The 24,774-nt window shown below is 37.7% G+C and overlaps 1 protein-coding gene across 1 annotated transcript in view; it reads left to right on the top strand.

Moving 5' to 3' along the window:
* Positions 1-24,774, top strand: part of TNPO3 (transportin 3) — an 83,745-nt gene that overhangs the window by 54,962 nt on the left and 4,009 nt on the right. Inside the window, exons 12-21 of the mRNA XM_052639253.1 lie at positions 3,476-3,667; positions 5,976-6,067; positions 7,250-7,326; positions 9,128-9,188; positions 9,975-10,115; positions 12,659-12,775; positions 13,625-13,719; positions 15,157-15,313; positions 16,572-16,739; positions 18,929-19,041. Of these exons, the coding sequence (XP_052495213.1) occupies positions 3,476-3,667; positions 5,976-6,067; positions 7,250-7,326; positions 9,128-9,188; positions 9,975-10,115; positions 12,659-12,775; positions 13,625-13,719; positions 15,157-15,313; positions 16,572-16,739; positions 18,929-19,041 (1,213 nt within the window). The remainder of the gene's footprint in view (positions 1-3,475; positions 3,668-5,975; positions 6,068-7,249; positions 7,327-9,127; positions 9,189-9,974; positions 10,116-12,658; positions 12,776-13,624; positions 13,720-15,156; positions 15,314-16,571; positions 16,740-18,928; positions 19,042-24,774) is intronic.

Raw genomic sequence — 24,774 nt, 5'->3', positions numbered from 1 at the left:
GGGGTCACAGAGAGTTGGAGACAACTGAGTCGACTGAACTGAACTGAATAGTATTGGAGTTACTTGGACTAGGTTTTAGATTTTAGTTCTGATTCTCATGCTAAATGGGCTGTGTGTTGTGCGAAAACAGGGGTTCCTGTTGGGTTGCTGCCTTATTTTTCTCATTAGGCTAAAAATGGAAATAACTTTTAAATGGGCTTTCAGAGATTCTTTCCTTTATGATTTGGTATGAGGTTACTCTATAGTTTGGACTTCCCTGGTGGCTCAGATGGTAAAGCGTCTGTCTACAATGCGGGAGACCCGGGTTCAATCCCTGGGTTGGGAAGATCCCCTGGAGAATGAAATGGCAATCCACTCCAGTATTATTGCCCGGAAAATCCCATGGACAGAGGAGCCTGGTAGGCTACAGTCCATGGGGTCGCAAAGAGTTGGACACGACTGAGTGACTTCACTTTACTCTATAGTTCACAAAAAGTGCTCTTTAAACATGTATGATTTTTCTTAGGGTTTTTTCATAGAAAAACTTTTACAATTTTCATAGAAAAACTTTTACAAAGCAAGATAAAGGATAATTAGGATTTGCTGTATAGAAATTTGCCTTTATAATGTTTTCTTAGAACACTTACATTGGTAACAAGTAAGACATGATGGACATAATGAAGACATAATGAAGACTCTACACATGGACATCATCAGATGGTCAACACCGAAATCAGATTGATTATATTCTTTGCAGTCAAAGATGGGGAACCTCTACAATCAGCAAAAACAAGACCGGGAGCTGACTGTGGCTCAGATCATGAACTCCTTATTGCCAAATTCAGACTTAAATTGGAGAACATAGGGAAAACCACTAGACCATTCAGGTATGACCTAAATCAAATCCCTTATGACTACACAGTGGAAGTGAGAAATAGATTTAAGGGACTAGATCTGATAGACAGAGTGCCTGATGAACTATGGACGGAGGTTCGTGACATTGTACAGGAGACAGGGATCAAGACCATCCCCATGGAAAAGAAATGCAAAAAAGCAAAATGGCTGTCTGGGGAGGCCTTACAAATAGCTGTGAAAAGAAGAGAAGCAAAAGGCAAAGGAGAAAAGGAAAGATATAAGCATCTGAATGCAGAGTTCCATAGAATAGCAAGGAGAGATAAGAAAGCCTTCCTCAGCGATCAGTGCAAAGAAATAGAGGAAAACAACAGAATGGGAAAGACTAGAGATCTCTTCAAGAAGATTAGAGATACCAAGGGAACATTTCATGCAAAGATGGGCTCGATAAAGGACAGAAATGGTATGGATCTAACGGAAGCAGAATATATTAAGAAGAGGCGGCAAGAATACACAGAAGAACTGTACAAAAAAAATCTTCATGACCAAGATAATCACGATGGTGTGATCACTCACCTAGAGCCAGACATCCTGGAATGTGAAGTCAAGTGGGCCTTAGAAAGCATCACTATGAACAAAGCTAGTGGAGGTGATGGAATTCCAGTTGAGCTATTTCAAATCCTGGAAGATAGATAAATCCTGGCTGTGAAAATGCTGCACTCAATATGCCAGCAAATTTGGAAAACTCAGCAGTGGCCACAGGACTGGAAAAGGTCAGTTTTCATTCCAATCCCAAAGAAAGGCAATGCCAAAGAATGCTCAAAGTACTGCACAATTGCACTCATCTCACATGCTAGTAAAGTAATGCTCAAAATTCTGCAAGCCAGGCTTTAGCAATACGTGAACCGTGAACTTCCAGATGTTCAAGCTGGTTTTAGAAAAGGCAGAGGAACCAGAGATCAAATTGCCAGCATCCGCTGGATCATGGAAAAAGGAAGAGAGTCCCAGAAAAACTCTGCTTTATTGACTATGCCAAAACCTTTGACTGTGGATCACAATAAACTGTGGAAAATTCTGAAAGAGATGGGAATACCAGACCACCTGACTTGCCTCTTGAGAAACCTATATGCAGGTCAGGAAGCAACAGTTAGAACTGGACATGGAACAACAGACTGGTTCCAAATAGGAAAAGGAGGACGTCAAGGCTGTATATTGTCACCCTGCTTATTTAACTTCTATGCAGAGTACATCATGAGAAATGCTGGACTGGCAGAAGCACAAGCTGGAATCGAGATTGCCGGGAGAAATATCAATAACCTCAGATATGCAGATGACACCACCCTTATGGCAGAAAGTGAAGAGGAACTAAAAAGCCTCTTGATGAAAGTGGAAGAGGAGAGTGAAAAAGTTTGCTTAAAGCTCAACATTCAGAAAATGAAGATCATGGCATCTGGTTCATGTTCATCAGTTCATGGGAAATAGATGGGGAAACAGTGGAAACAGTGTCAGACTTTATTTTTTTGGGCTCCAAAATCACTGCAGATGGTGATTTCAGCCATGAAATTAAAAGATGCTTACTCCTTGGAAGGAAAGTTATGACCAACCTAGATAGCATATTGAAAAGCAGAGACATTACTTTGCCAACAAAGGTCCATCTAGTCAAGGCTATGGTTTTTCCAGTAGTCATGTATGGATGTGAGAGTTGGACTGTGAAGAAAGCTGAGCACCGAAGAATTGATGCTTTTGAACTGTGGTGTTGGAGAAGACTCTTGAGAGTCCCTTGGACTGCAAGGAGACCCAACCAGTCCATTCTAAAGGAAATCAGTCCTGGGTGTTCTTTGGAAGGAATGATGCTAAAGCTGAAACTCCAGTACTTTGGCCACCGCATGTGAAGAGTTGACTCATTGGTAAAGACTCTGATGCTGGGAGGGATTGGGGGCAGGAGGAGAAGGGGACGACAGAGGATGAGATTGCTGGATGGTATCACCGACTCGATGGACGTGAGTTTGAGTAGATTCTGGGAGTTGGTGATAGACAGGGAGGCCTGGCGTGCTGCAGTTCATGGGGTCACAGAGAGTTGCACATGACTGAGCCACTGAACTGAACTAAAGACATAATGAATTAATTCTTCTCAAAGTGCTAAGGATCTGCTGCTGTGGTTTTTATAATTATAAAGAAGTAAGTATAAAAGTGTCACCTTTTGGTAACTTGTCATTGTCCTGATTAATGTCGTGATTTTTTTTTACAAGTAATGATTAATCTATGAGTATTGTGGTACTTTCTGAGTTTTATCTTCTTTCTTACTTTAACTGTATTCTTAATACTTGGATGGTTATATCCACCAGTGTTTCAAACTGAGTCAGTGGTTTTCAAACCGTGCTTTGTGAAGCCCTAGCAATAAGTAGAGCAGTTCATGTCCACAAGGTAAGTAATGCAAGATAAATAGGCGTCGGAGCCCTCTGACACTGTCTGTCACTGAGATCAGCTCCATTTTTATATGTAAATACCTTGGGGTTTAAACATACTTCATTTTTTTAAAATGGTTCTTTTGCTTTAAAGGAGAATATAAATCTCTGTTCTAACAGCCTAGAAGTTTTCCTTAAGTTTCAAATATGTAATCTTTATGTATGACTTTTCTCCTTAGACCCTGTGTTGGGCTATTTGATGAAAGGCCTGTGTGAAAAGCCTCTGGCTTCTGCTGCAGCGAAAGCAATTCATAACATTTGCTCTGTTTGCCGAGACCACATGGCTCAGCACTTTAACGGACTCCTGGAGATTGCCCGTTCCCTTGATTCCTTCATGTTATCTCCAGAAGCTGCTGTGGGCTTGCTAAAAGGTATTTAGTTAAGATATTAAGAAAGAAAAGTCTCTAAGCCACTTCTGGGGATTATCTTGTGTCAAGTTGTACCCCCCTTTTTAGTTGCAATTTACTCAATGATGAGGAAGGTCACTCTGGGAGGAAAGGATGTGTGATTATGTGTGCACACATTCTTAGAATATTTTAAGGCTATATAACTAATTCAAAGTGCTTATAGAACTTACGATCCTAGATTTTGAGTGGAGTTAACATATTGGAACTAAATCATAGTTCCTTTTTGAGTTGGAGGAAAGAATAAAAAGGGAGACAAAATAAGCATTGCTATACCAAAGAGATAGGTGGAATTTTAAAGGTAGTCTGCCTAGATCAGTCCTGTAACTCAAAGCCAAGGGTTCTGGACACTTTTGGTCTTTAACCATTACTAATTAGTTTACACTGAATGGTCGAGAGGCAAAAGCCAGGGTAGTGATGAAACTCAAAATAAGAGAAGAATCAGAGATATTAACACTTGGGGAAAAGACTTAGACGAATGGCTATTTTTTAATATATGAAGGATTATTTTATAAAAGAGGGAGCAGGTTTATTTTATGAGTAATTGATTATTGACAGTTTACTGGCGTTTAGAAAGAAAATGCTTCCTAACCATGCTTTCTGCAAACAGATTGTTGTGTCCTGTCAGGTAGTAAAGTTCTTACAGCTGGATCAAATAAAAGATTGGGTGATGGGACCTTTGCAGAATCTTCTAAGTTTCTGTGAATGGCAGATAGCCTTGTCTGGATTGGATGACTGTTCTTTCTCACTTCTGTGATCAGGTTCCCTACCAGCCAATGTAACTATGCATTTTTAAGACAGACTTTCTTTTTTAAGCATGGGTTTTTGTTGTTTCTCTTCAGAGGCATAGATAATGAGGCATTAAATCAGGTCATATATTTTCTTCACTACTAACTGTGGGTATTGCTGCCATCTTGTCATTTTCTAGTGAAATTTAACCTTGATGATAGCATGACAGCTAATGTAATAAAATGTGGTATCCCAGTTAATACTGGTGGTATCTTCTAGATGGGGAAACCTTTTTAGTAACATTCTTTTCTGTAGGGATAAATTAAAAGGAAAAATTGTGTTTGTTAGATTTTTACCCCCTCTAATTTTAAGTAAAAAATCTAATTCATCCATGATTATAGACTATTAAGAAAAATCATTGAATATTTTATTCAAATTTGAAGGTTTGAAATGATTACTGTTCCGTTGAGTAAAATTTTAAGAGATGAAAAAATAATAGTCAAAGGATATAGCATAATGTGTAATCCTTTGGATGTTGGGGAGATACTTCAGCATTTGATAGGAATTGTGACACAAGGGAAGCTGGATAGGAAGGATCTGGGCCTTCTGTCCCCACTTTAACTTACCTCTGTTTCTTTTTTAATCTGTTTTATTGGAGTTCCAAGTTAAGATTTTATTTGGGAAAAGGAGAAAGGGGAGATTTTTGCAACTATTTAAAAGTGAAATAAAGACAAACTTAACTATTACTGTTCTGTTCGAAGCGCTCATTTTTACAGGTAAAGAAACTGATGGTCTGAGAGAATGTCTTACCCAGCTCATAGGGTCTGTTATGGGAGAACTAGAGTTAATCTCTAACTTCAACTCATTCTTCCAGTAATAATAATAATAATAATGTCCCTATTTCTCAGACTTCTCTGATGATAAGAATTGCCAATAGTACTTATCAAAAATAAAGGCACTCCTTGACCTCTGGAAAGTTTGAGAACCATTGTACTATGCTATATAAACTAGCTTTGGCATTGGCCTTGTGAAGGAGATTTTTAGTCTTTGAAGGATTGGAAGTGGAGAGACATATTTTAACATCTTTAAACCAGTTGGCTACTGAGGAGAAATAATTTAAGTAGGTCCCCTGGTGGCTCAGACGGTAAAGCGTCTGTCTATCAATGTGGGAGACCTGGGTTCGATTCCTGGGTCGGTAAGATTCCCTGGAGAAGGAAATGGCAACCCACTCCAGTACTCTTGCCTAGAAAATCCTATGGACGGAGGAGCCTGGTGCAGGCTACGGTCCACGGGGTTGCAAAGAGTCAGACACGACTGAGCGATTTCACTTCACTTCACTTCACTTCAGTTGTGAATGTCAATGTGAAAGTCTGTATGATCTTCCTAAGCCCAACCATAAATAACAAAATATTATAATTTTTTAAAAAGTGCTGATCTTTTTAAAAGAATAGAACCAGTTAGCTTTTGTAAGCCATATAATGTAGACCAATGAATTACTTCAGTTTGGCTTTTATTTTCTTCATTTGTGTCATCCTTTGTCTTTCAGGGACAGCACTTGTCCTAGCCAGATTACCTTTGGATAAGATCACTGAATGTCTTAGTGAACTATGTTCTGTTCAAGTTTTGGCATTGAAAAAGGTGAGTCTAATTAAGAGGTGAAACAAATATAGTGTGTTTATATGATAGAAAGGAAAAGAGAAAATTGTTTTATTTGCAGGTGGTCTTTTAACTACCTAGAAAAGTCAAGAGAATGAACTGAGATGTTATTAAAATTAATAAATTTATCAAAGTAGCTACATATATGAAATAAGTGTTCCCAAATCAATAGATTTCCATTGTATCAGAAATACCATTTAAAAGATACAGTGGAGACAACACCATTCAAGTTAACTTCCGAAACCATAACCTACCATGTTTCCTTGAAGACTGTTGCGGACATGTCAGCTCTTCTCAAATTACATTTATGGTGCAATAGCAGTGAGCATACCAATGGTAGTTTTAGGAGAACTTGATGAAATGACTCTAAAGTTTATCTCTAATGATATACTGGTAGAAGTGTCTAAGAAATTTTATGAAAGAAGAGGAAGCAACTTGCCTTACCTCTTAAAAAGATATAATAATTTTGAAGCTTTATATTATAAAATTATTGTATAAATATGTATTATATAGTATAATACATATAATCTATACTATAATAAGAATGTCTATAATATCCTAATCATTATAAAAGTAAATGGGAAAAAATTAAATGATACTGTTTTCCTTTTTTTAATATAAATTTATTTAAATTGGAGGCTAATTACAATATTGTATTGGTTTTGCCATACATCAACATGAATCCACCACAGGTGTACATGTGTTCCCCATCCTGAACCCTCCTCCCACCTCCCTCCCCATCCCATCCCTCTGGGTCGTCTCAGTGCACCAGCCCCGAGCAATCCTGTATCATGCATCAAACCTGGACTGGCGATTCATTTCATATATGACAACATACATGTTTCAGTGCCATTCTCCCAAATCATCCCACCCTCGCCCTCTCCCACAGAGTCCAAAAGACTGTTCTGTACATCTGTGTCTCTTTTGCACTGTTTTCCACTGTACAGTGATCATACAGTAAAAGTTAATATGCAGTCTTGGCCAGAATGCAGTAAGATGGAGGAAAATAGTTTGCTAATATGAACTTAAAAGTTTTTACCATTTTGAGTAACTATCAGGAATCTGATTAAGGAAATAGAGATTGGGACAGAGGCATATGTTGCCATGTTTGCTATAGGTTTGTATGTTTAATGACTGGGTGTTAATATCTTTCTGTCTCTTCAGCTGTTGTCTCAGGAGCCCAGCAACGGCATATCCTCAGATCCCACTGTATTCTTAGATCGCCTTGCAGTCATATTTAGGTAAGAAGGGAAATGCCAGGTTCCTGCCCTGGGTTAAAATCTCTAGTGAGACTACTTTATAGAAGTAAGAAAGTTTTTTTTCTCAGCTTCTGAGTACTTCCTATAAACTGCGTCTGTCAGAAGACTAATTTACTCCTATTACAAACTGCAAAGGCAAATTCTAAGAATTTATTTTTGGTAAACTTTTGTCAAAAGACTTTAAAATGTAATTAATTCTTTTGGTCTCTGAGTCAGTGATGCTCAAACTTTGAAAAGTGGAAGTGTTGGTCCGACTCTTTTGTGACCCCACAGACTGTAGCCCACCAGGCTCCTCTGTCCATGAAATGCTCCAGGCAAGAATACTGGAGTGAGGAGCCATTCCCTTCTCCAGGGGATCTTCCCTACCCAGGAATGAAACCTGGATCTCCCACACTGCAGGCAGATTCTTTACCGTCTGAGCCACCAGGGCAGGCCCTCTCAAACTTCAACGTGCATCAGAATCACCTGTGGTGCTTCAGTTCCCAAAGCAGCAGATTGCTGGGTCCCGTTCCCAGAGTGTCTGATGGATTGGATCTTGATAGGACCCAAGAATTTGCATTTCTAATAAGTTCCTAGGTGCTATTGCATTGTATTCCAAAGACCATACTTTCATAATCATTGCTATGTAATACTGTATGGGGGCAAACAAATAATGAAGTCTCTTCTGTGACCAGGTGAAATTAAACCTTCTTTGATGTTAAGAGGAGCCTAATAATTATATTTTTAAAAAGAGAAAAAGAGAAAAGCATTAGAGCAACGGTATTCAGAGAGTGATCTTTCTTAGTTGCATAATATAACTTATGTGTCCTATAGCTATATCTGAAATATCAATTAATATTTGTGTAAAAACCTGTGTGGAAGAAGTTGAAACTGAGGTGTTGTTTTAGCTTGTTCTTGCCTACAAGTATCTTTTTCTGAGTTGGTATAATGCTTTTCTTGTATAATTAGGGGAGCCCCTGTTGCATACCATTCTGAGAGCGTATTAACAGTCTTATTCCACAATAAATGAAAGAAAATCTGCAAAAGGTGAAATGCCTTAATGTAAAGAAAAATTATATTTTTTTATGTGGGCTTCCCTGGTGGCTCACCAGTGAAGAATCCACCTGCAGTGTAGGAGACTTGGATTCAATCAAGAAGGGAATGGCTCCTTTCTCCAGTATTCTTGCCTGGGCAATCCCATGGATGGAAGATCCAAGAGGCACGCAGTCCATGGGGTCGCAGGAGAGTTGGACACGACTGAGCAACTAAACAACTACGACAGCATATTTTTATTGAGTTGCTGTTGAGCTTTTTAAAATTAAAGAATTGTTTTCCTTTAAAGAGATTGGTAGTTAATCATAGTTTTTGTTTTTTCCTGCTTTCCTTCAAGTTAGTGGATTCTAGAACTAGATAGATAGGTGAATTCATTGTATTGTGGGTGGGCCCACATTGTGTATCATTGAGTTTAGACTAGAACTGTGGGAAACGTCTTTGGTAGACCAGAGTTTCAAAAGCTTTTACCTTTTAAGTGCTGGGAATGAAGCAGTACTTGAGTTTTTGTAGTGGATTCAGACAACTTGAATATATTTATTAATTTGGGAAAAAACTACATATTCAGGTTTATAAAAGAAAAAAAAATGAAAAGGGTAGTTGTAGTGCCCCATACCTGCAGCCCATGTACCCAGAGTTGACTGTCTGGTTTTCTTTAATTGGTGAGAATGATACTAAGTAACAGGGATTAGAGCTCTGTGTCCTTGATGAAATTGCTCTTCTTTCACTAATTTGGATCATTGTCTTTCCCCAGACACACCAATCCCGTTGTAGAAAATGGACAGACTCATCCGTGCCAAAAAGTCATACAGGAAGTAAGTGCTAATCAATGCCTGTGGAATAAGGCTTTCTTCCTTTTTCTTTATAAGACCCTAGGTAACTAAAGTGAGAAGGTACTGTCTTCTAGGTTCATAGGAAGATTCAGTTTGTTTGTAGGAAGATTCAGTATCAGTGAAAAGATGATTGGAACTATCCAACTAAACATTTTTTATTTTAGATTTGGTAAGAAAACACCGTGAAAGGCCAAAGTAAGAGATTTAACTGTGTGAATCCTGGAGTTGTTTAGAGGCCTGGTCAGTACTCACAGAATGTTTTTGACAAAGCTGATTAACCATCATAGCTTCCTCTTTAACAATACTTCCTTTGTAAAAACTCAGGGCAACATGCGGATTAGAGGGCATGTTTTGAGAAGTGCTTTTCAGACTTAAGGGGAGAAACATCAGTTATCCTTGAGTGTTCATTGGTATCAGATATCTCTTCCTTTAACTTGTTCTACTTCTTCCATCCTAAATCAGAAGTTCAGAGTTTAGGAAAACAGAGATCTTTGTCTTTTTAGTAAAATTAGTCATGCTTCTCTTCTGTTGTAAAGAATTACTGTGTTTCCCTTAAGACATGGTTGTTTTTATTGATGGATAGTGAATTGAACCCCAGCACATATACACACACCCACTGACCAGAATCAGGCCATGTGTGTTCCTGTAAAGAAAGATTTCCCCAAATTATTTAAAAGTCAAATCAGTTGTTACCAACTTGGGAGCATTTTTCTCAGCACTTAGTTGTTCATTATTTTCTTCCTTGTGCTCTTTTCACTTTTGACTCAGATATGGCCAATTTTATCTGAGACTCTAAATAAGCACCGGGCTGATAATCGGATTGTAGAGCGTTGTTGCAGGTGCCTCCGTTTTGCTGTTCGCTGTGTAGGCAAAGGATCCGCAGCCCTGCTGCAGCCACTAGTCACACAGGTGAGTTCCCTGAAAGATGGAAAATGTAAAGGACACAGAATTTTGAAATAGGAGGCTTTAGAACAAAAGCTCTTGCTAATGAAATGAAACACTTCAATATTTCTTAAATGCAAACTAAAAAATATTTGAAAGATAAGTAGTGCCTGTGGTAGGTGTGTTATTTTTATGGCAAATAGCCTGTAATCTGTTCTGTGTAGTGATAGTCTAAATAGCAGCACATCTTAGTGTAAAATTCATAAATGGGAATGATTTTAATGAATCAGCTCTTATGTATTAAGCATTTTATATTAATTTCCTTTCTGAAAATGTGGCAAGTCTAGCTTTGCTATTTCTGGCCTAAAGAGTTTCTTTTTTCTTCACCATAGTTAGTTGTTCATCTAAGTGTCTTATTTGTCAGGAAATAAATTTGACTCTTTCAATCAGCATGATTGGTATGTAATTATGCTGGTGTGGCTCTTGTACATGGCTCTCTGAGATCATATCATCTAGAATATTCTTTTGAGACGCCTATGACTAGGGACTTAATTCACTAAGTAATTTATGTTTGGGTTAACCTAACAGCAGGGCCAGAACTAGATGTAGGCAAGTGAGCTGCCATGACCTAGAATTGATGGAGGCAAGGCAAAGTGCCAATCTTGCATTTGCAGGACTCTGAGCAGTACCTTCTCAAATTTTACACTCATCTGTGTGGAAAGCTACTACAGGGCTTCAGGCTAGACCTCACCCACTCAACCTGAAGTGGCCTTCTCCAACTGGGCAGGGCATCTATTGGACCGACCCTGACAGTGAGTGCCCCTCAAGTTCTTAAGTTCTGCCTCACTCTTAAGGAAGCTCTTATCCTGAACCAGGGTCATCCTGTTGCTGTGTCAGTTGACACTTATATGATCACACTTCCTTAAATTATAGATTTGATTGAAGTTTGTAAAGGTAAATATGTTAACAGAATTTTTTTAGTGATTTTTCTGCGTTTACTATACCCTGAGTACAACAGTATGTGTTACATTTAGACTGTTCAGTTCTGGTCAAGTGTCTTCTTCAGTGCAATACATTATGGGTCCTATACAATGTGGTTTAATTCCCCTTTGCTCTTGGAGAATATGCCCATGACTTCTGGGCTTCCCTGGTGGTTCAGATGGTAAAGAATCTACTTGCAGTGTCAGAGACCTGGGTTCAATCCCTGAGTTGGAAAGTTCCCCTGGAGGAGGGAGGGGCTACCCACTCCAGTATTCTTGCCTGGAGAATCCCATGGACTGAGGATCCTGGCAGGCTACAGTCTATGGGGTCACAGGCAAATAGGACTGAGTGACTAACACTTTCAGTCATGACTTTTATATTACTCTTTTATTCCAGTAGCATAGGGTAGCATATTATATAGAAAGTATGTTCAAAAGTCTGTACATGTGACAAAAAACCTACAAATTCGAGGTCACTAAACTCCAGCCAGTGGGCTTGCCCCTTGTTTTTGTAAATAGAGTTTTACTGATAGTCATGCTTAATCATTTAAGTATTGTTTATTGGCCATTTTTGTGCTTCAGTGGCAAAGTTAAGTGATCAGAAGATTATAAAGCCAGTAGAGCCTAAAACCCTTTGATGTCTGGCCCAGCCTGTAGCTTATTCAGTAAGAACAGCATACAGTTTTGAGTATACAACACTGAACAGATTCATAGCTTCCATCTTGTGTTCTTTTCATGCCGTATGCTGATAAGAGCCAGTTACTGGACCCTTCCACCCCACCAAGATCAAAGAATTGAATTTATGTAATAAGATCAAAATATGTGTGTTATGATGGCTTTTTTTTGCCGCACTTCTTGACTTGCAGGATCTTAGTTCCCCAACCAGGTATTGGACTCCAGGCCCCAACAATGAATGCACTGAGTCCTAACCACTGGATGACCAGGGAATTCCCATGTGGTGGCGTTTTGAATAGATAATGTATGGTGGCCTAATTTTTGGAGGATAGTAGGGTAAAAATTCTAAACAAATAATTTAAATGCTTATATTGTATTAAAATTTTTATTCTCCAGAAGTCTAGATAATCTTAATTAGAAACACTGTTCATTACCCAAAAGATTAAATAAGAGTTTATAAACCAATTTAAACAATGCCTTCCTTCTCCTCTAAAATGAGGGGCATTTGATGCTTTGTTCCTACTGTGATTGTTTTTTTTTTTTTTAAAGAATCATCTTTAATGAATATAAGAGCAACCTGTTGGTTAGAAAGTTTAGGTATACTTTATTAGGGCATTGCAAATATAACAGAAGCCTCGGATAATAACTTATGAATAGTTCCAGTCTGTAGTATTATACAACTCTCCTACAGCATTGTTTTGAAAAGGTGAAAGGTCAAAGGCCTGAACGAACTCTAAATAGAGTACTTGACAATTATTCAGCCCTATATTTTAGAAAATGTTGTCAACAAGCTTTATTACATTGTCTTAAAGAGAAGAGACCAATCTATCTCAGAATTTCTTCCCTCAGACAGCTGCCTAAGCTGATACTCTTTGACAGATGAATAATTGACTTAATTGGTTTTTCTCTTGGCAGATGGTAAATGTTTACCAGGTACATCAGCATTCCTGTTTCCTGTACCTTGGTAGTATCCTTGTGGATGAATATGGCATGGAAGAGGGCTGTCGGCAGGGACTACTAGACATGCTCCAGGTGTGTTCTCTTGGAGGGTCTGAAGGCCTAGCAGTGTGTTCTTCACCATGTCTTTAATTCTGTTCCTTCTTCAGGTTTGCTTCCCAAGCATAATGATTTCCTAATATGGAAGTAGATCTTCCTAGTTACTCTGTGGACAGGCCTGCTTGGAAGAATGAGAGAGAGATTGACTACACCAATGTGCTAGTCATTACAGTTATTGCTATCTAATTTATGTTCTCCAGAGATAGGATTTTTTGGGAAGGTGGGCAGGTGGATTTAAAATAAAGGATCTCTTAGCTCAAGCATGATTATATTTTTAATTTCTTGCCTGAACAGCCAGTGAACTAGTTTACTTAGCAGGGATGGTCTCACCTTAGGGTAAATAGCAGGCATTGGAAAAGGCTTCCCATATACTGCTTTTGCCCTCTCCTAGTCAGAGGGGAAAATATATTAGGGAGTTAAATCATGGTGCTCCTTTTCCCAAGATGTATTTCCCTTTAAAATTGCCATTTCATAATTAGTATTATTAAAATGTCAGCTACTCCCTTAGTTGACCAGATCATATCTAGTACATAAGCACAGTTGTCACTTCCAGACACTTCTAAAACTTTGAGATGACATCTATCCAATTTCATCAACAAAAGTCTGTACCCTAAACCCTTTCTGAAATGTAGACCTCATATGTGAATACTTTTTATGTCAACTGAGAAGGATTTTTGTCTTCCCTTTCTTGATCTGAATCTCATCACAGTCTTTTTCTTATCTGTGCTTTTACCTTTGTTCTCTGTGTATGTTGTGATATTTAGCAAGTCTGAATCCCATGGCATTTATTTACAATCATTTGTTTTAAAATCATTTCTGTTTTAGGCACTGTGCATCCCCACCTTTCAGCTCTTAGAACAGCAGAATGGACTCCAGAATCACCCTGACACAGTGGATGACCTATTCAGGCTAGCCACGAGGTCAGTCCTTCTGAAAAGCAACCTTTTATTTTATCAGTCATCCTCATCATTGCTTGGTCTTGTCACCTAACACTTACCTGTTTCCTTCTCTGTAAAATGAGGTAAGAGAAGTAGGTAGAGTAATTATTCATAATCCAAAGTTAAATCATGAACCAGAGTATTGGCATAAATGAAGAAGAGTTGGATAAGCACAAGGGGAAATAACTGAGCTCCTTTCATAAAGGAGGGAACACACCCAAGACAATAAAAATGAGTTTTGCAAGAACATTTGACTAGACAGTCTCTAGAATCCTGTGTGGTTTTAATGTTTTATGCTACTGTGATATCATGCTTGACTTTAACTTTTTCTTGAGAAGCGTAGCATCCTTAAAATATAATCATATCTCAGAATAAAAATTTTTTAGACTTTTAAGGTACTTCAAAAATTATCTGATACTGTACTTCCCATCTCTGCTGTTAGCCTACCACCCTATTTGTTGCTTAAATTCCTTTTACTAGTAACACTGACATTTGTATTCATTCTTAGTCCCTAGCTCAGGAATTTGATCCAAATCAGTTGGTAATGAACACTTTTTTTGGTTCATTTTTGGACAAGTTAGAAAACCCTTATTTATTTATTTATTTATTTATTTATTTATTTATTGAGTTAGTATGAGAAAACTGTTGGGTGGGCCGTCAACCTGTTTTCCTTGTGTGTTTCTTGAAAAGTTAATCTCGAGATTCTCTTTGCACAAATGATTGCCTGGTAAAATAAATTTGAAATGTTATTTTACTTTTTCCTGGAGATTTTCTATGAACATTAGAGAATCTGAGAAAATTGTATAGAGTTCCCATATACCCTTAGCTTCCCCCCTCCTTCCTTCACAGCCTACCTTGCTATCAGCATCCCCCACCAGAGTGGCCCATTTATTAAAATTAATGAACTTCCATTGACACATCATTTTTAAAGTACTTACTTTACATTAGGATTCTGTCTTGGTGGTGGTCTTCCTGTTGTTTAGTCGCTAAGTCATGTCTGACTCTTTGCGACCCCATGGACCATAGCCCACCAGGCTCCTCTGTCCATGGGATTTTCCAGGCAAGAATATTGGAGTGGGTTGCCATTCCCTTCTCCAGGGGTCTTTCCAACCCAGGGGTCAAATCTGTGTCTCCTACATTGCAGGCCAGTTCTCTACCATTGAGCCACCAGGGAAGCCAAGGTCTTTCTATGGGTTTGGACAAATGTATGACATATATCCACCATTGCAGCATCATAGAGAATAGTTTTAGTACCGTCAGTATCCCCTATGTTTTACCTATTCATGTTCCTACCCTCCACTCTCTCAATCCCTAACAACCATTGATCTTTTTACTATCTCCATAGTTTTGCCTTTTACCCTGGCTACATTTTTATGGCCTAATTTTGTAATTTTTACCTTGCCTATCTTTCCATACCAGGTTTATTCAGCGTAGCCCTGTTACCTTGCTGAGAAGCCAAGTTGTCATCCCTATCTTACAGTGGGCCATTGCCTCTACTACCCTGGACCACCGGGATGCCAATTGTAGTGTCATGAGGTTCCTACGAGACCTCATCCATACAGGGGTAGCCAATGATGTAAGTATAAACAAGGTATTAAATAGTTTTTCTACTTGTAGCTCATTATCACCTCATATATCATTCCTTAAGGAAAAAGAAACATCTCATTTGATCTGTGTTGGTAGGTATATTCTATAGTGGATCATTCACTAACCAAAATGTCAACTAGTAGATTTAAGACAACCTATACTACGTGTTGTAAGCTGTATCAACTAGTCTAAACTGTCTCTGCTTCCAAGCCATTTGGTGTCTAATTGAAGAGAGAAATAGAGTTGTAAAGAACTAAACAACAGCAGCAAGGCAATATTTGATTGTCAGATAAGTGATAAAAGTTGTGATTGCTTTGAGATCAGAGGAGGGAAAACTCTTTGGAAAGAAGTAGGTTGGGATGACTTTCTGGACTAGGAGGGACCACAGTGGAGCCATTTGGATGGATTGGAGGAAAATCTAAATGGGTATATAAATCATAATCAGAAAGGACTAAGTTTGTTAGTAGATACTTCAGAGACCTTTTTGGCTGGAGGTAAAGTGGTTCACAGAATTTTCAAATGTAGATTTGACTAGATGTGGAGTAGAGTTGAAAGTAAGGGAGAACAGTGAAGAAGTATGTGATAGACTAATTGAAGAGTTTTGACAGTAAAAAAAGAGAGGGAATGAAGGTAAATAGCTAGAAGTGAAAGGCACTTTAAAAGGTTTTTTTTCAACATATTAGAAATACGTATATTCAAAGACTAAAAGGAAGAAAATAAGTAAGATCTTTTTTTAAATTTATTATTTTTGTGGCCACCCACAGCATGTGGGATCTTAGTTCCTTGACCAAGGATCAAACCCAACCCCCAGCAATGAAAGTGCAGGATCTTAACCCTGGATCCCCAGGGAAGTTCCTAAGTAGGATTTTTTTGATAGAGAAGGTTAGATATTTGATAGAAGTCTTCTTTTTTCAGTTGCTTTTTAAAAAAGGAAATAGGAATAGTTTATCTTTTACCAGAATAAAAGGTTAAAAGGATCGCTACTCTTAATCTCTAACCATTGTTTCTCCTCTGTGTTCTATTCATGAAAAACCTAAGGGTTAAGGTTAATCTCAACTGAAGCCCTTACCCGTTTCCTTGAAACTAAATTCTTAATGTTTTCTTCCTTGTGACAGACAGTGCACCTTGTGAGTCCAGCTATTATATGTACTTTCTTTTCTGAGAAAGAAAATTACTAAAGGGGAAAGAGTACTTGCCCTTCAGAAAGTTGAAATTAGCACTTTCCTGTTGTTCCTGTTTTCTTACAGCATGAAGAAGACTTTGAATTACGGAAAGAACTAATCGGACAGGTGATGAACCAGCTTGGACAGCAGCTTGTAAGCCAGCTGCTTCACACGTGCTGCTTCTGCCTCCCCCCATATACCCTACCGGATGTGGCCGAAGTGCTCTGGGAGATCATGCAGGTTGACAGACCGGTAAGATTGTTTGCATAAGGAACCCACTTTCAGTCCTGGACAGCTTCTTGAGAGGCTGGCTCTGACTGTGAAACTAGTCGTACTGTATGCTCTTGGTGGTATGTCTTGCATTGCTGTGTTTAATTGTTAAATGAAGGAGCCAGTAGAAGGATTCTAGAGAATATGTCTGTGTCACTGTAAGAATCTAATACAGCAGTATTTTTGTTTTTCTAAAAAATACTGTTTGAGCCCTTGCGGAGTGACAAGTTTATTCCAAACATCATTGATAATAGAAATAAAATTTCTGTACTCTTACTTTTTAATAAGTATACTTGGTTTCCAGGTAACAAAAACCTTATTATATACATTTAACTTTACAAAAAATGTTGGATTTGTAAGCCTTTATTATCTCTTATCTTTCTGATCATGACCTTTCTAACAGGCCTTAAGATGATACGTCTTTATAGTTTTAATTTGCATTCCCATTATGATTGGTGACACTGAGCATTTTTTATGTATCTGTTGGCCTTTCATGTATCTTCTTTCAAGAAACGTTTGTTGAGGTCCTTTGCCCATTTTTTAACTGGGTTATTTGTTTTTTTGCTAGACTTCCGTGGGTTGGTTCTCTATGTATTTTAGATACTAACGTCTTTACCAGGTATACGGCTTACAAATATATGTTTTTTCCCTTTCCTTAGGTTTTCTTTTTACTTTGTTGATGGTTTCTGTGCAGAAGCTTTTAAGTTTGATGTAGTTTCCTGTGTTTATTTTGCTGCTTGTGCTTTAGGTGTCGTTGCCAAAAAATCATTACAAAGACCTATGTCACAGTACTTTAGGCCTTTGTATTCTTCAAGGAGTTTGATGATTTCAGGTCTGTGTTTAGTCTTTAACCTGTTTTGAGCTACTTTTTGTGAGTGGTGAAAGGTAAGAGTCTAGTTTCTTTGTTTTACATGCAAATATTCAACTATCCCAGCACTGTTTATTGAGAAGGCTGTCTTTCCTACACTGGATATTCTCGTCTCCTTTGTCCTATATTAGTTGACAGTATACAATTTAGTTTCTTACTGTTTTTATTTTCAGGGGATACTATGGTTAACTTATGGGTCATTTTGGATGCCAAAATGTTGTCAGTTAAGAGTTCGTTCTCCCTGTTTGCCTCTTCTTGTTTCTGTCTGAGTGGTGTGTTGTCTTCCTTGGAGGCAACACTTGGAGAGTTCGGTGGTGCTTCCAAGCATTTCTAGTGGAATGTTACTTTTGGTCTAGTCTGTGGTGATCATGTGCTTAGTCACTCAGTCTGTGTCTGACTCTTTGCGACCCCATGGACTGTAGTCCACAGGTGCCTGTGTCCATGGGATTCTCCAGGCAAGAATACTGGAGTGGGTTGCCATTTCCTTCTCCAGGGGGTTTTCCTGACCCAAGAGCTCGAACCTACATCTCTTGTGTCTCCTGCTTTGGCAGGCAGATTCTTTTCCACTGTGCTCCCTTGGAAATCCCATTGTGATCATAAATTAACATAGTAGAAAAATACATAATGTAAAAAATGTAGGTATGAAAAAGTTCTTTTCAGCTAAAAACTATAACCAAAGCATACATCCTACTTAAAGACATGAAGAAAAATTAGAGCCAAAAAAGAAAACAAAAAGAGCAACAAAAAAGAATTTTCTTAACCTAAAGACTAGGCAGTTATCACAAAGGAACTGACTGGATGTGACTTCTACTGAGAGAAATGACCTTAAAATCCTTAAGATTCTGGATTCATATTTGTATATACACTTTTTTAAATGTTTACTTGTTATACTTTTTGACCCTGCTCTTTCTAGTACCTGAACTTTTGCTTTGGGTTGCCCTTGATCTCCAAGCTCAAGAGATTTTTGGCAGCAGTCTGATTTTTTAAATATTGCATGTTTAATGATAGAAACAGAATAATAACTTCATCCAGAAGAGACTTTACTTCCAAGGTAGAAGGGCTCCACCTGAAACGATGTCTGCTGCCCCCTTGAAGGGAGCCTGGGCATGCCTTTATAGGCTGTTCCAACCCTCAGTAGGTTGGAAGGCCAAAAATAGTACTTCTGTTAACTCCTTTATTTACTTCCAAGTCTGGAACGCTAATGCTACTAAGGAAAACTTGTGGGTTTTTGTTATTACCTGTAGGGTCTCAATTGAGTAAGCCCTGCCTCCCTTTAAAATGCTTATCCTTCTTCTCTGTACAGACTTTTTGTCGATGGTTAGAGAATTCTTTGAAAGGTTTGCCAAAGGAGACAACAGGGGGAGCCGTCACAGTGACACACAAACAACTTACAGATTTCCACAAACAAGTCACTAGGTGAGTGATAAACAGCAGCTGGCCTGTGTAGAAAGAATGTCTTTGTTTCTTATATCATCTTAGTTACAAATACACCCAGTAATATTTTTGTGTGTATACCTTTATAAATTAAAATTTTATGTCTTCTTAACGCTTGAATTGCACAAATTGGTGTTGGAAACCAATCTGTGGGGAAATATCACCATGTATGCCTGTTTTATTGTTCATATGTATCAAACATATCCTAATAGGTAAGTGGAAGCATTATGTCTTCCAGCAGAACAACAGTGCCTTGAACAGCTCACTATCCTTCAGGAAATCTGTATCTTTTTAAAGTCCTTCCCAGCCCTTATCCATATTCAGGGGTCAAGAATGCAGGTGTCTGACTAGGTGAAGCAGTGGTTGTAAAATAATACGGAGTGATGCAGACTGATTGGGAAGTTTTTGCCATGCCTAATTTAGAAGATAAGCAAGTTCTAATTTAATGCAGGCCAAACGAAACCTCTCTCTGGGACACATTAGTCCCATGAGCCACTTGCTTACAGCCTAGTTAAAATGTTAAGTATACATGTATGGGTTTGTTGGGTTGGTTTTTTTTCTTACTGTAAACATAATAAACATTTTAAATATAGCTACATAGTCTTCCTAATTACAGTTTTATAGCTGTAAGATATTGATTTCCTTACAGTGCTTCTATTAATTTTCATTTTTTCAGTATTATGAGTAATTTTGAATGTCTAGCCCTTAACTTCTTTTGACTGCTTTCCTTAAGAAATAATTACTGACTCAAAATTATGTGACTTTTATGGTTCTTGATAGTATTAACAACAGCAACTTAAATTGGATTTTGTAACTGTGTGTTAACCTTGCTCTGATATTTCTTTTTCTGTCTAGTCTTTAGAATTTTGACTAAATTTTAGGCAATGGCTTATATTCATACAGTTGTGTAATGATTTTAGGTCCAAAAATGAGTTATTGCAGTAAGGTTTGTAATAGTGGAAAAGAAGAAGGAAAAAAATACATGTGATGATACAGAAAAATATATAAGATATAAAGGGGGAAAAAACTATTGTATAACCCAGTTTGTACTTAAGATTTTCTTGATTTAAAATTTTGATAAAATACAAACAAAATTTACTATCTTAACTTTTTTTTAAACCATTTTTAAGTGTATTATTCAGTAGTATTGCTGCATTCACACAGTTATGGAATTAACCCCAAATTTTTTTTATTTTGCAAAACTGAAAGTATATTTATTTAACAACTCCCCTTTCCCTCCTTCCTCTAGCCCCTAATAATCATCGGTCTACTGTCTAAGTTTAACTACTCATAAAGTGAAATCATATAGTTTTTGTCCTTTTGTGATTGACTTAGCATAATGTCCTCAAGGTTCATCCAGCATTGTAGCGGGAATCAGAATTTCCTTCCTTTTAAAGGCTGAGTAACATTCCATTGTATGTATATGTTGTATCTTCATCCATTCACCCTTGGATGGACATTTGGTTGATTCTGCCTCTTGGCTATTGTGAATGATTCTGCTATAAACATGAGTGTATAAATATTGCTTCAAGACCCCACTTTCAGTTCTTCTGGGTTGATACCCAGAAGTGGAATTGCTGAATCATATGGCAATTTGCATAACTGCCATACTGTTTTCCATAGCAGCTATACCATTTTGCATTCCCATCAATGGTGCACAGGTTCTAGTTTCTCCGTATCTATTTTTATTTTTGTTGCCTGTGCTTTTGGTGTTACATTCAAGAAATCATTACCAAATACAGTGTCATGAAGCTTTTCCCCAATATTTTCTTCTGAGAGTTTTATAGTTTTGGGATTTACACTTAGGTCTTTGATTCATTTTGAGATAATTTCTGTATGTGATGTATGTTAAGGGTCTGACTTCATTCTTTTGCAGTTTGCCCTGCACTGTCCTTTTTTCATTGAATGGTCTTGGTACCCTTATTGAAAATCATTTATATGTAAGGGATTTATTTCTGGACTCTTTATTCTATCCCAGTGGTTGTCTTTATTTCAGTCCCATACTGTTTTGATTATTATAGCTTTGTAATAAGTTTTGAAATTGGGAAATTGAGACCTTCAACTTTGTTTGTTTGTTTTCAAGAGGTTTTTGGCTATTTGGAGTCCCTTGAGATTTCATATGATTTCTTTTTTGGACTCTAATCCTAGGTTTATTCCACATAATCCTTTTACTCTACACAACAAAGTAGTACAAACACGACATTATCTAAAATACTACAAAGTTACAAAACTCAAAACAGAAAATGTATAGTACTAAGTCGACAGTAAAGGCCAAAGAAGCACTGGACACATTACTGAGGTGACCTGCCTGGCCACCATGAATGCCAGCGCAGCAGGTGGAACGGTGTTCATACGAAGTTTAGGATAGGCTTTTCTGTTTCCACAAAAAATGTCATTGGGAGTTTTGGCTGGGATTGCATCGTATCTGTTGATCACTTCATTATAGCACTGACACCTTAACAGTATTGGGTTTTCTAGTCTGTGAACAGAAGATGTCTTTCCATTTATTGGTGTCTTTAATTTCTTTCAGTCACATTTTATAATTTATTTTACTCTTTTTCATGCTGTTGTAAATGAACCAACTTGTACATTTAAAAGCTGTTCTATTATATATATATATACACACACACACACACACACAGGCTACTTTATTACAAATAATAAGTAGTAAATTATGTACATAGGATTTTCCTAACCTGTGCTATTTTTTTTTCATGAGCATAGTGTATATACTTTTACAATTAAAACCAGACCTAGTTTTTTAAAAGGAGACAAAACTAAATGTTAATCTTTTTTTATGAGAATTGATTTCTTGTTACTCTCAAAAATAGTTTACTTTCTCATTCCCCAGAGTCTCCAGTAATTTTGTTAATGTTAAAATCCCTAATCTTTTAGTATTACTTTTTTGTAGTTTACAAAGTGGCCTAACTTCATGTCCCAGAAATAACTGACTTATGGCCACAGATCAAGTGACATGCATGACTCAAAAATAGCATGTGACTGCCTTCATGACATATTTTGCCAAAGGAGGAGATCTCCTCTCTAGTAGATAGTCGTATACTAATGGGGATAACCTTAAAAAACTCTTTTTTTTTTTGTTTTTTTAAAACTATGAATCTTCCCAGTTGAAGTAGTATTCTACCTGCAAGGTGTCTCAGGGGAAAGAAGTATAAGAGTTGTTTCTCTCTGCTTCTGTTTTTCTCTGTTTTATCCAGTGTTGCTCTTTAGAAGGACAGGATCATATTGGCCCTAGATTGGGGCGAATGAGAGCATGGGGAGAACCCTCAAAGGAGGTCTGGGCTTAAAGTCAAGGCTGTTGGTTTGAATCTTGCCACTTACTGTTACTTTGCAGGAAATTTTTTATCTGTAAAATAGAGTTAGTGATACCTAGCTCATAGGGTTATGGTAAAATACCAAGTAGAAATTTAGAGATGATCTGGCACGTAGTAGGTGATCAGTGAATGTTAATTTTCTCCTTGGAAAAGAGCCTGCCAGAATGTCATTATGTACTTGCAAAACTAGCTGTAGCGTGTCTCCCTCAGCTCTAAGGCAGCCACCCACACATGGAATAAGTCTCTACCAAGTTCATATTTCCTTATCCAGGCTAATACATGATGGATAGAAATACAGCATAAGTCTGAAATAAAAGTCATGGACATTCCATAATGTAAGGAAAATCTTGAGGCTAGGAAAATGAACCCAAATAATGCATTGCTTTAAACAAAAATATCTGTGATCTTTGTCCTGTAATACAGGAAAATAAGATACATTATCAACCTGGCCTGCTTGATTTCTTACTGCTAAGCAAGTTTTACAGCTCCTCCTTTAGTAGGCTGTGACATATGGTGGGAAATGAACAGAAGTAAGAGGTAATATTGAGGCTCTAGAGAAAGGATTTGAAATTGCTCACCTCCTCTTAGTAATTCTCTTTCTCTCGTGTGTGCATTGCCCCTGAACCTTCTGTTCCGCACATGACTCAGTGTCCCTTTTGGTTTTAAGGTCCTGTTACTCCTGCCTCAACATGCTGCTTTGTTTGCTATCCTAGCAGGGAGGGTAAACTGGTTCAGTTTCATTTCAGCAAGTCCAAGCCTGTTTCTCATATGTACTGGTAATTAATTCCCTGGCATTTTTAGTTGGCCAACTTGAAGAAAACTGGAGTTTTTCATTCTAAAATATCATTCTTGCTTTCCAGATACCACTAAGCATGTCCAGAAGAAATTTTGCCGTCATTTCCCATTTCTCTTGTCTTGGTACTTACTCTGTGAGTGTCACTTGCATGAGGATCTCAAGGTCAGAAGATAGGAATACGAAGCCCTGACACTAGAATAGGCCGGTATGGGGGTGTCTTCTTGCTGAATGAAGTCAGTAGTTAGAGCTTGATCACTTTCCATTATGCACATCAGATGAAAAGAGCTACGTTTCTCAGCACACTACTGGGATTATGGGGCTTGAGGAATAGTGACCATGAGATTACTCAAAGGTACGGTGAAAGTCTCCTGGGCATGTATCTGGAGAAAACTATAATTTGAAAAGATAACATGCACCCCAGTGTTCATAGTAACACTATTTACAGTAGCCAGGTCACGGAAGCAACCTCTAAATGTCTGTCAACGGATGAGTGGATGAAGACGTGGTGTATATACACAATGAAGTTCTACTCAGCCATAAAAAGGAGTGAAATAATGCCATTTGCAGCAACATGGAAGGAGCTGGAGATGATCATACTGAGTAAAGAAAGGAAAGTCAGAAAGAGAAAGACAACATTATGATCTAACTTACATGTGGAATCTAAAATATGACACAAATGAACATATTTACGAAACAACGACAAGACAGATATAGAAAACAAACTTAGGATTACCAAAGGGGAAAGGATTGAGGGAGGGATAAATTACACCGCATACTTCGATTATTTAAAAGTAAATAAATAAGGATTAGGATGGTGGGACTAGAAGTCAGAAAATTCTACAAAAACAATGGCAATTTTGAATGAATGAATATAAATAAATAGGTGTAAATTAAAACAATCCCAAAATATTAAATGCCAGGAGGACTGAGGCAGAAAACAGAAAATAGTTTTAGTTTTTAAGTAAGTTTTTATTGTATTTATTTATTTTAAATCCATTTCTTTGGACTTGATCACCAAGGACACTTAAGTTAAACATTGACTAAAACTTTTGACAGCAGAGCAGTTGCTGACAGGATTGGGGGCAGAAGCTGAGCTGATTCTAGAGACTGTAACCATACCTCACTTCACCCTTTCTCACCACAGTTCTCCTGTACTTGTATTTGGGTTTCAGTACTTTTTCGTGTGTCATGAAAGAGGCTAAGAATGGAGTTGTCATTTCTTTTCCATAGTTAACCAGGATCTCCTGCTGAAGAAGGGTAGAATTGAAGAACATGTAAGGCTTTAGGATCACAAAAGATTTTGAGTCTCTAACATTATCCTAAGTTTATCTCTTTCCTGTTGTTTTAGTCCCTTATAATATCAGTAACACACCACACAGTGACTTTTCTAGAGTTACATATCTTCCTCCTTCATGACTTTCAGAAGCATGCATGATAGGGGTTCACTCACCAAGGCTGCCTACTTAGAGTCAGTGTTGATTTGGAAATAGAGAAATGTTATGGTTTTATTGAAACATGTTAAATTCACAGGGCAAATGGCAGAATTTCCATAAAACTAGAAGATCTTCTTTAATTTCCTTACATTTT

Source organism: Budorcas taxicolor, chromosome 4, assembly GCF_023091745.1.
Source record: "Budorcas taxicolor isolate Tak-1 chromosome 4, Takin1.1, whole genome shotgun sequence".
NCBI classification, from domain to species: Eukaryota; Metazoa; Chordata; class Mammalia; order Artiodactyla; family Bovidae; genus Budorcas; species Budorcas taxicolor.
The sequence above is the reverse complement of the archived record's forward strand: the minus strand, read 5'-3'. Positions and strand labels throughout refer to the sequence as shown.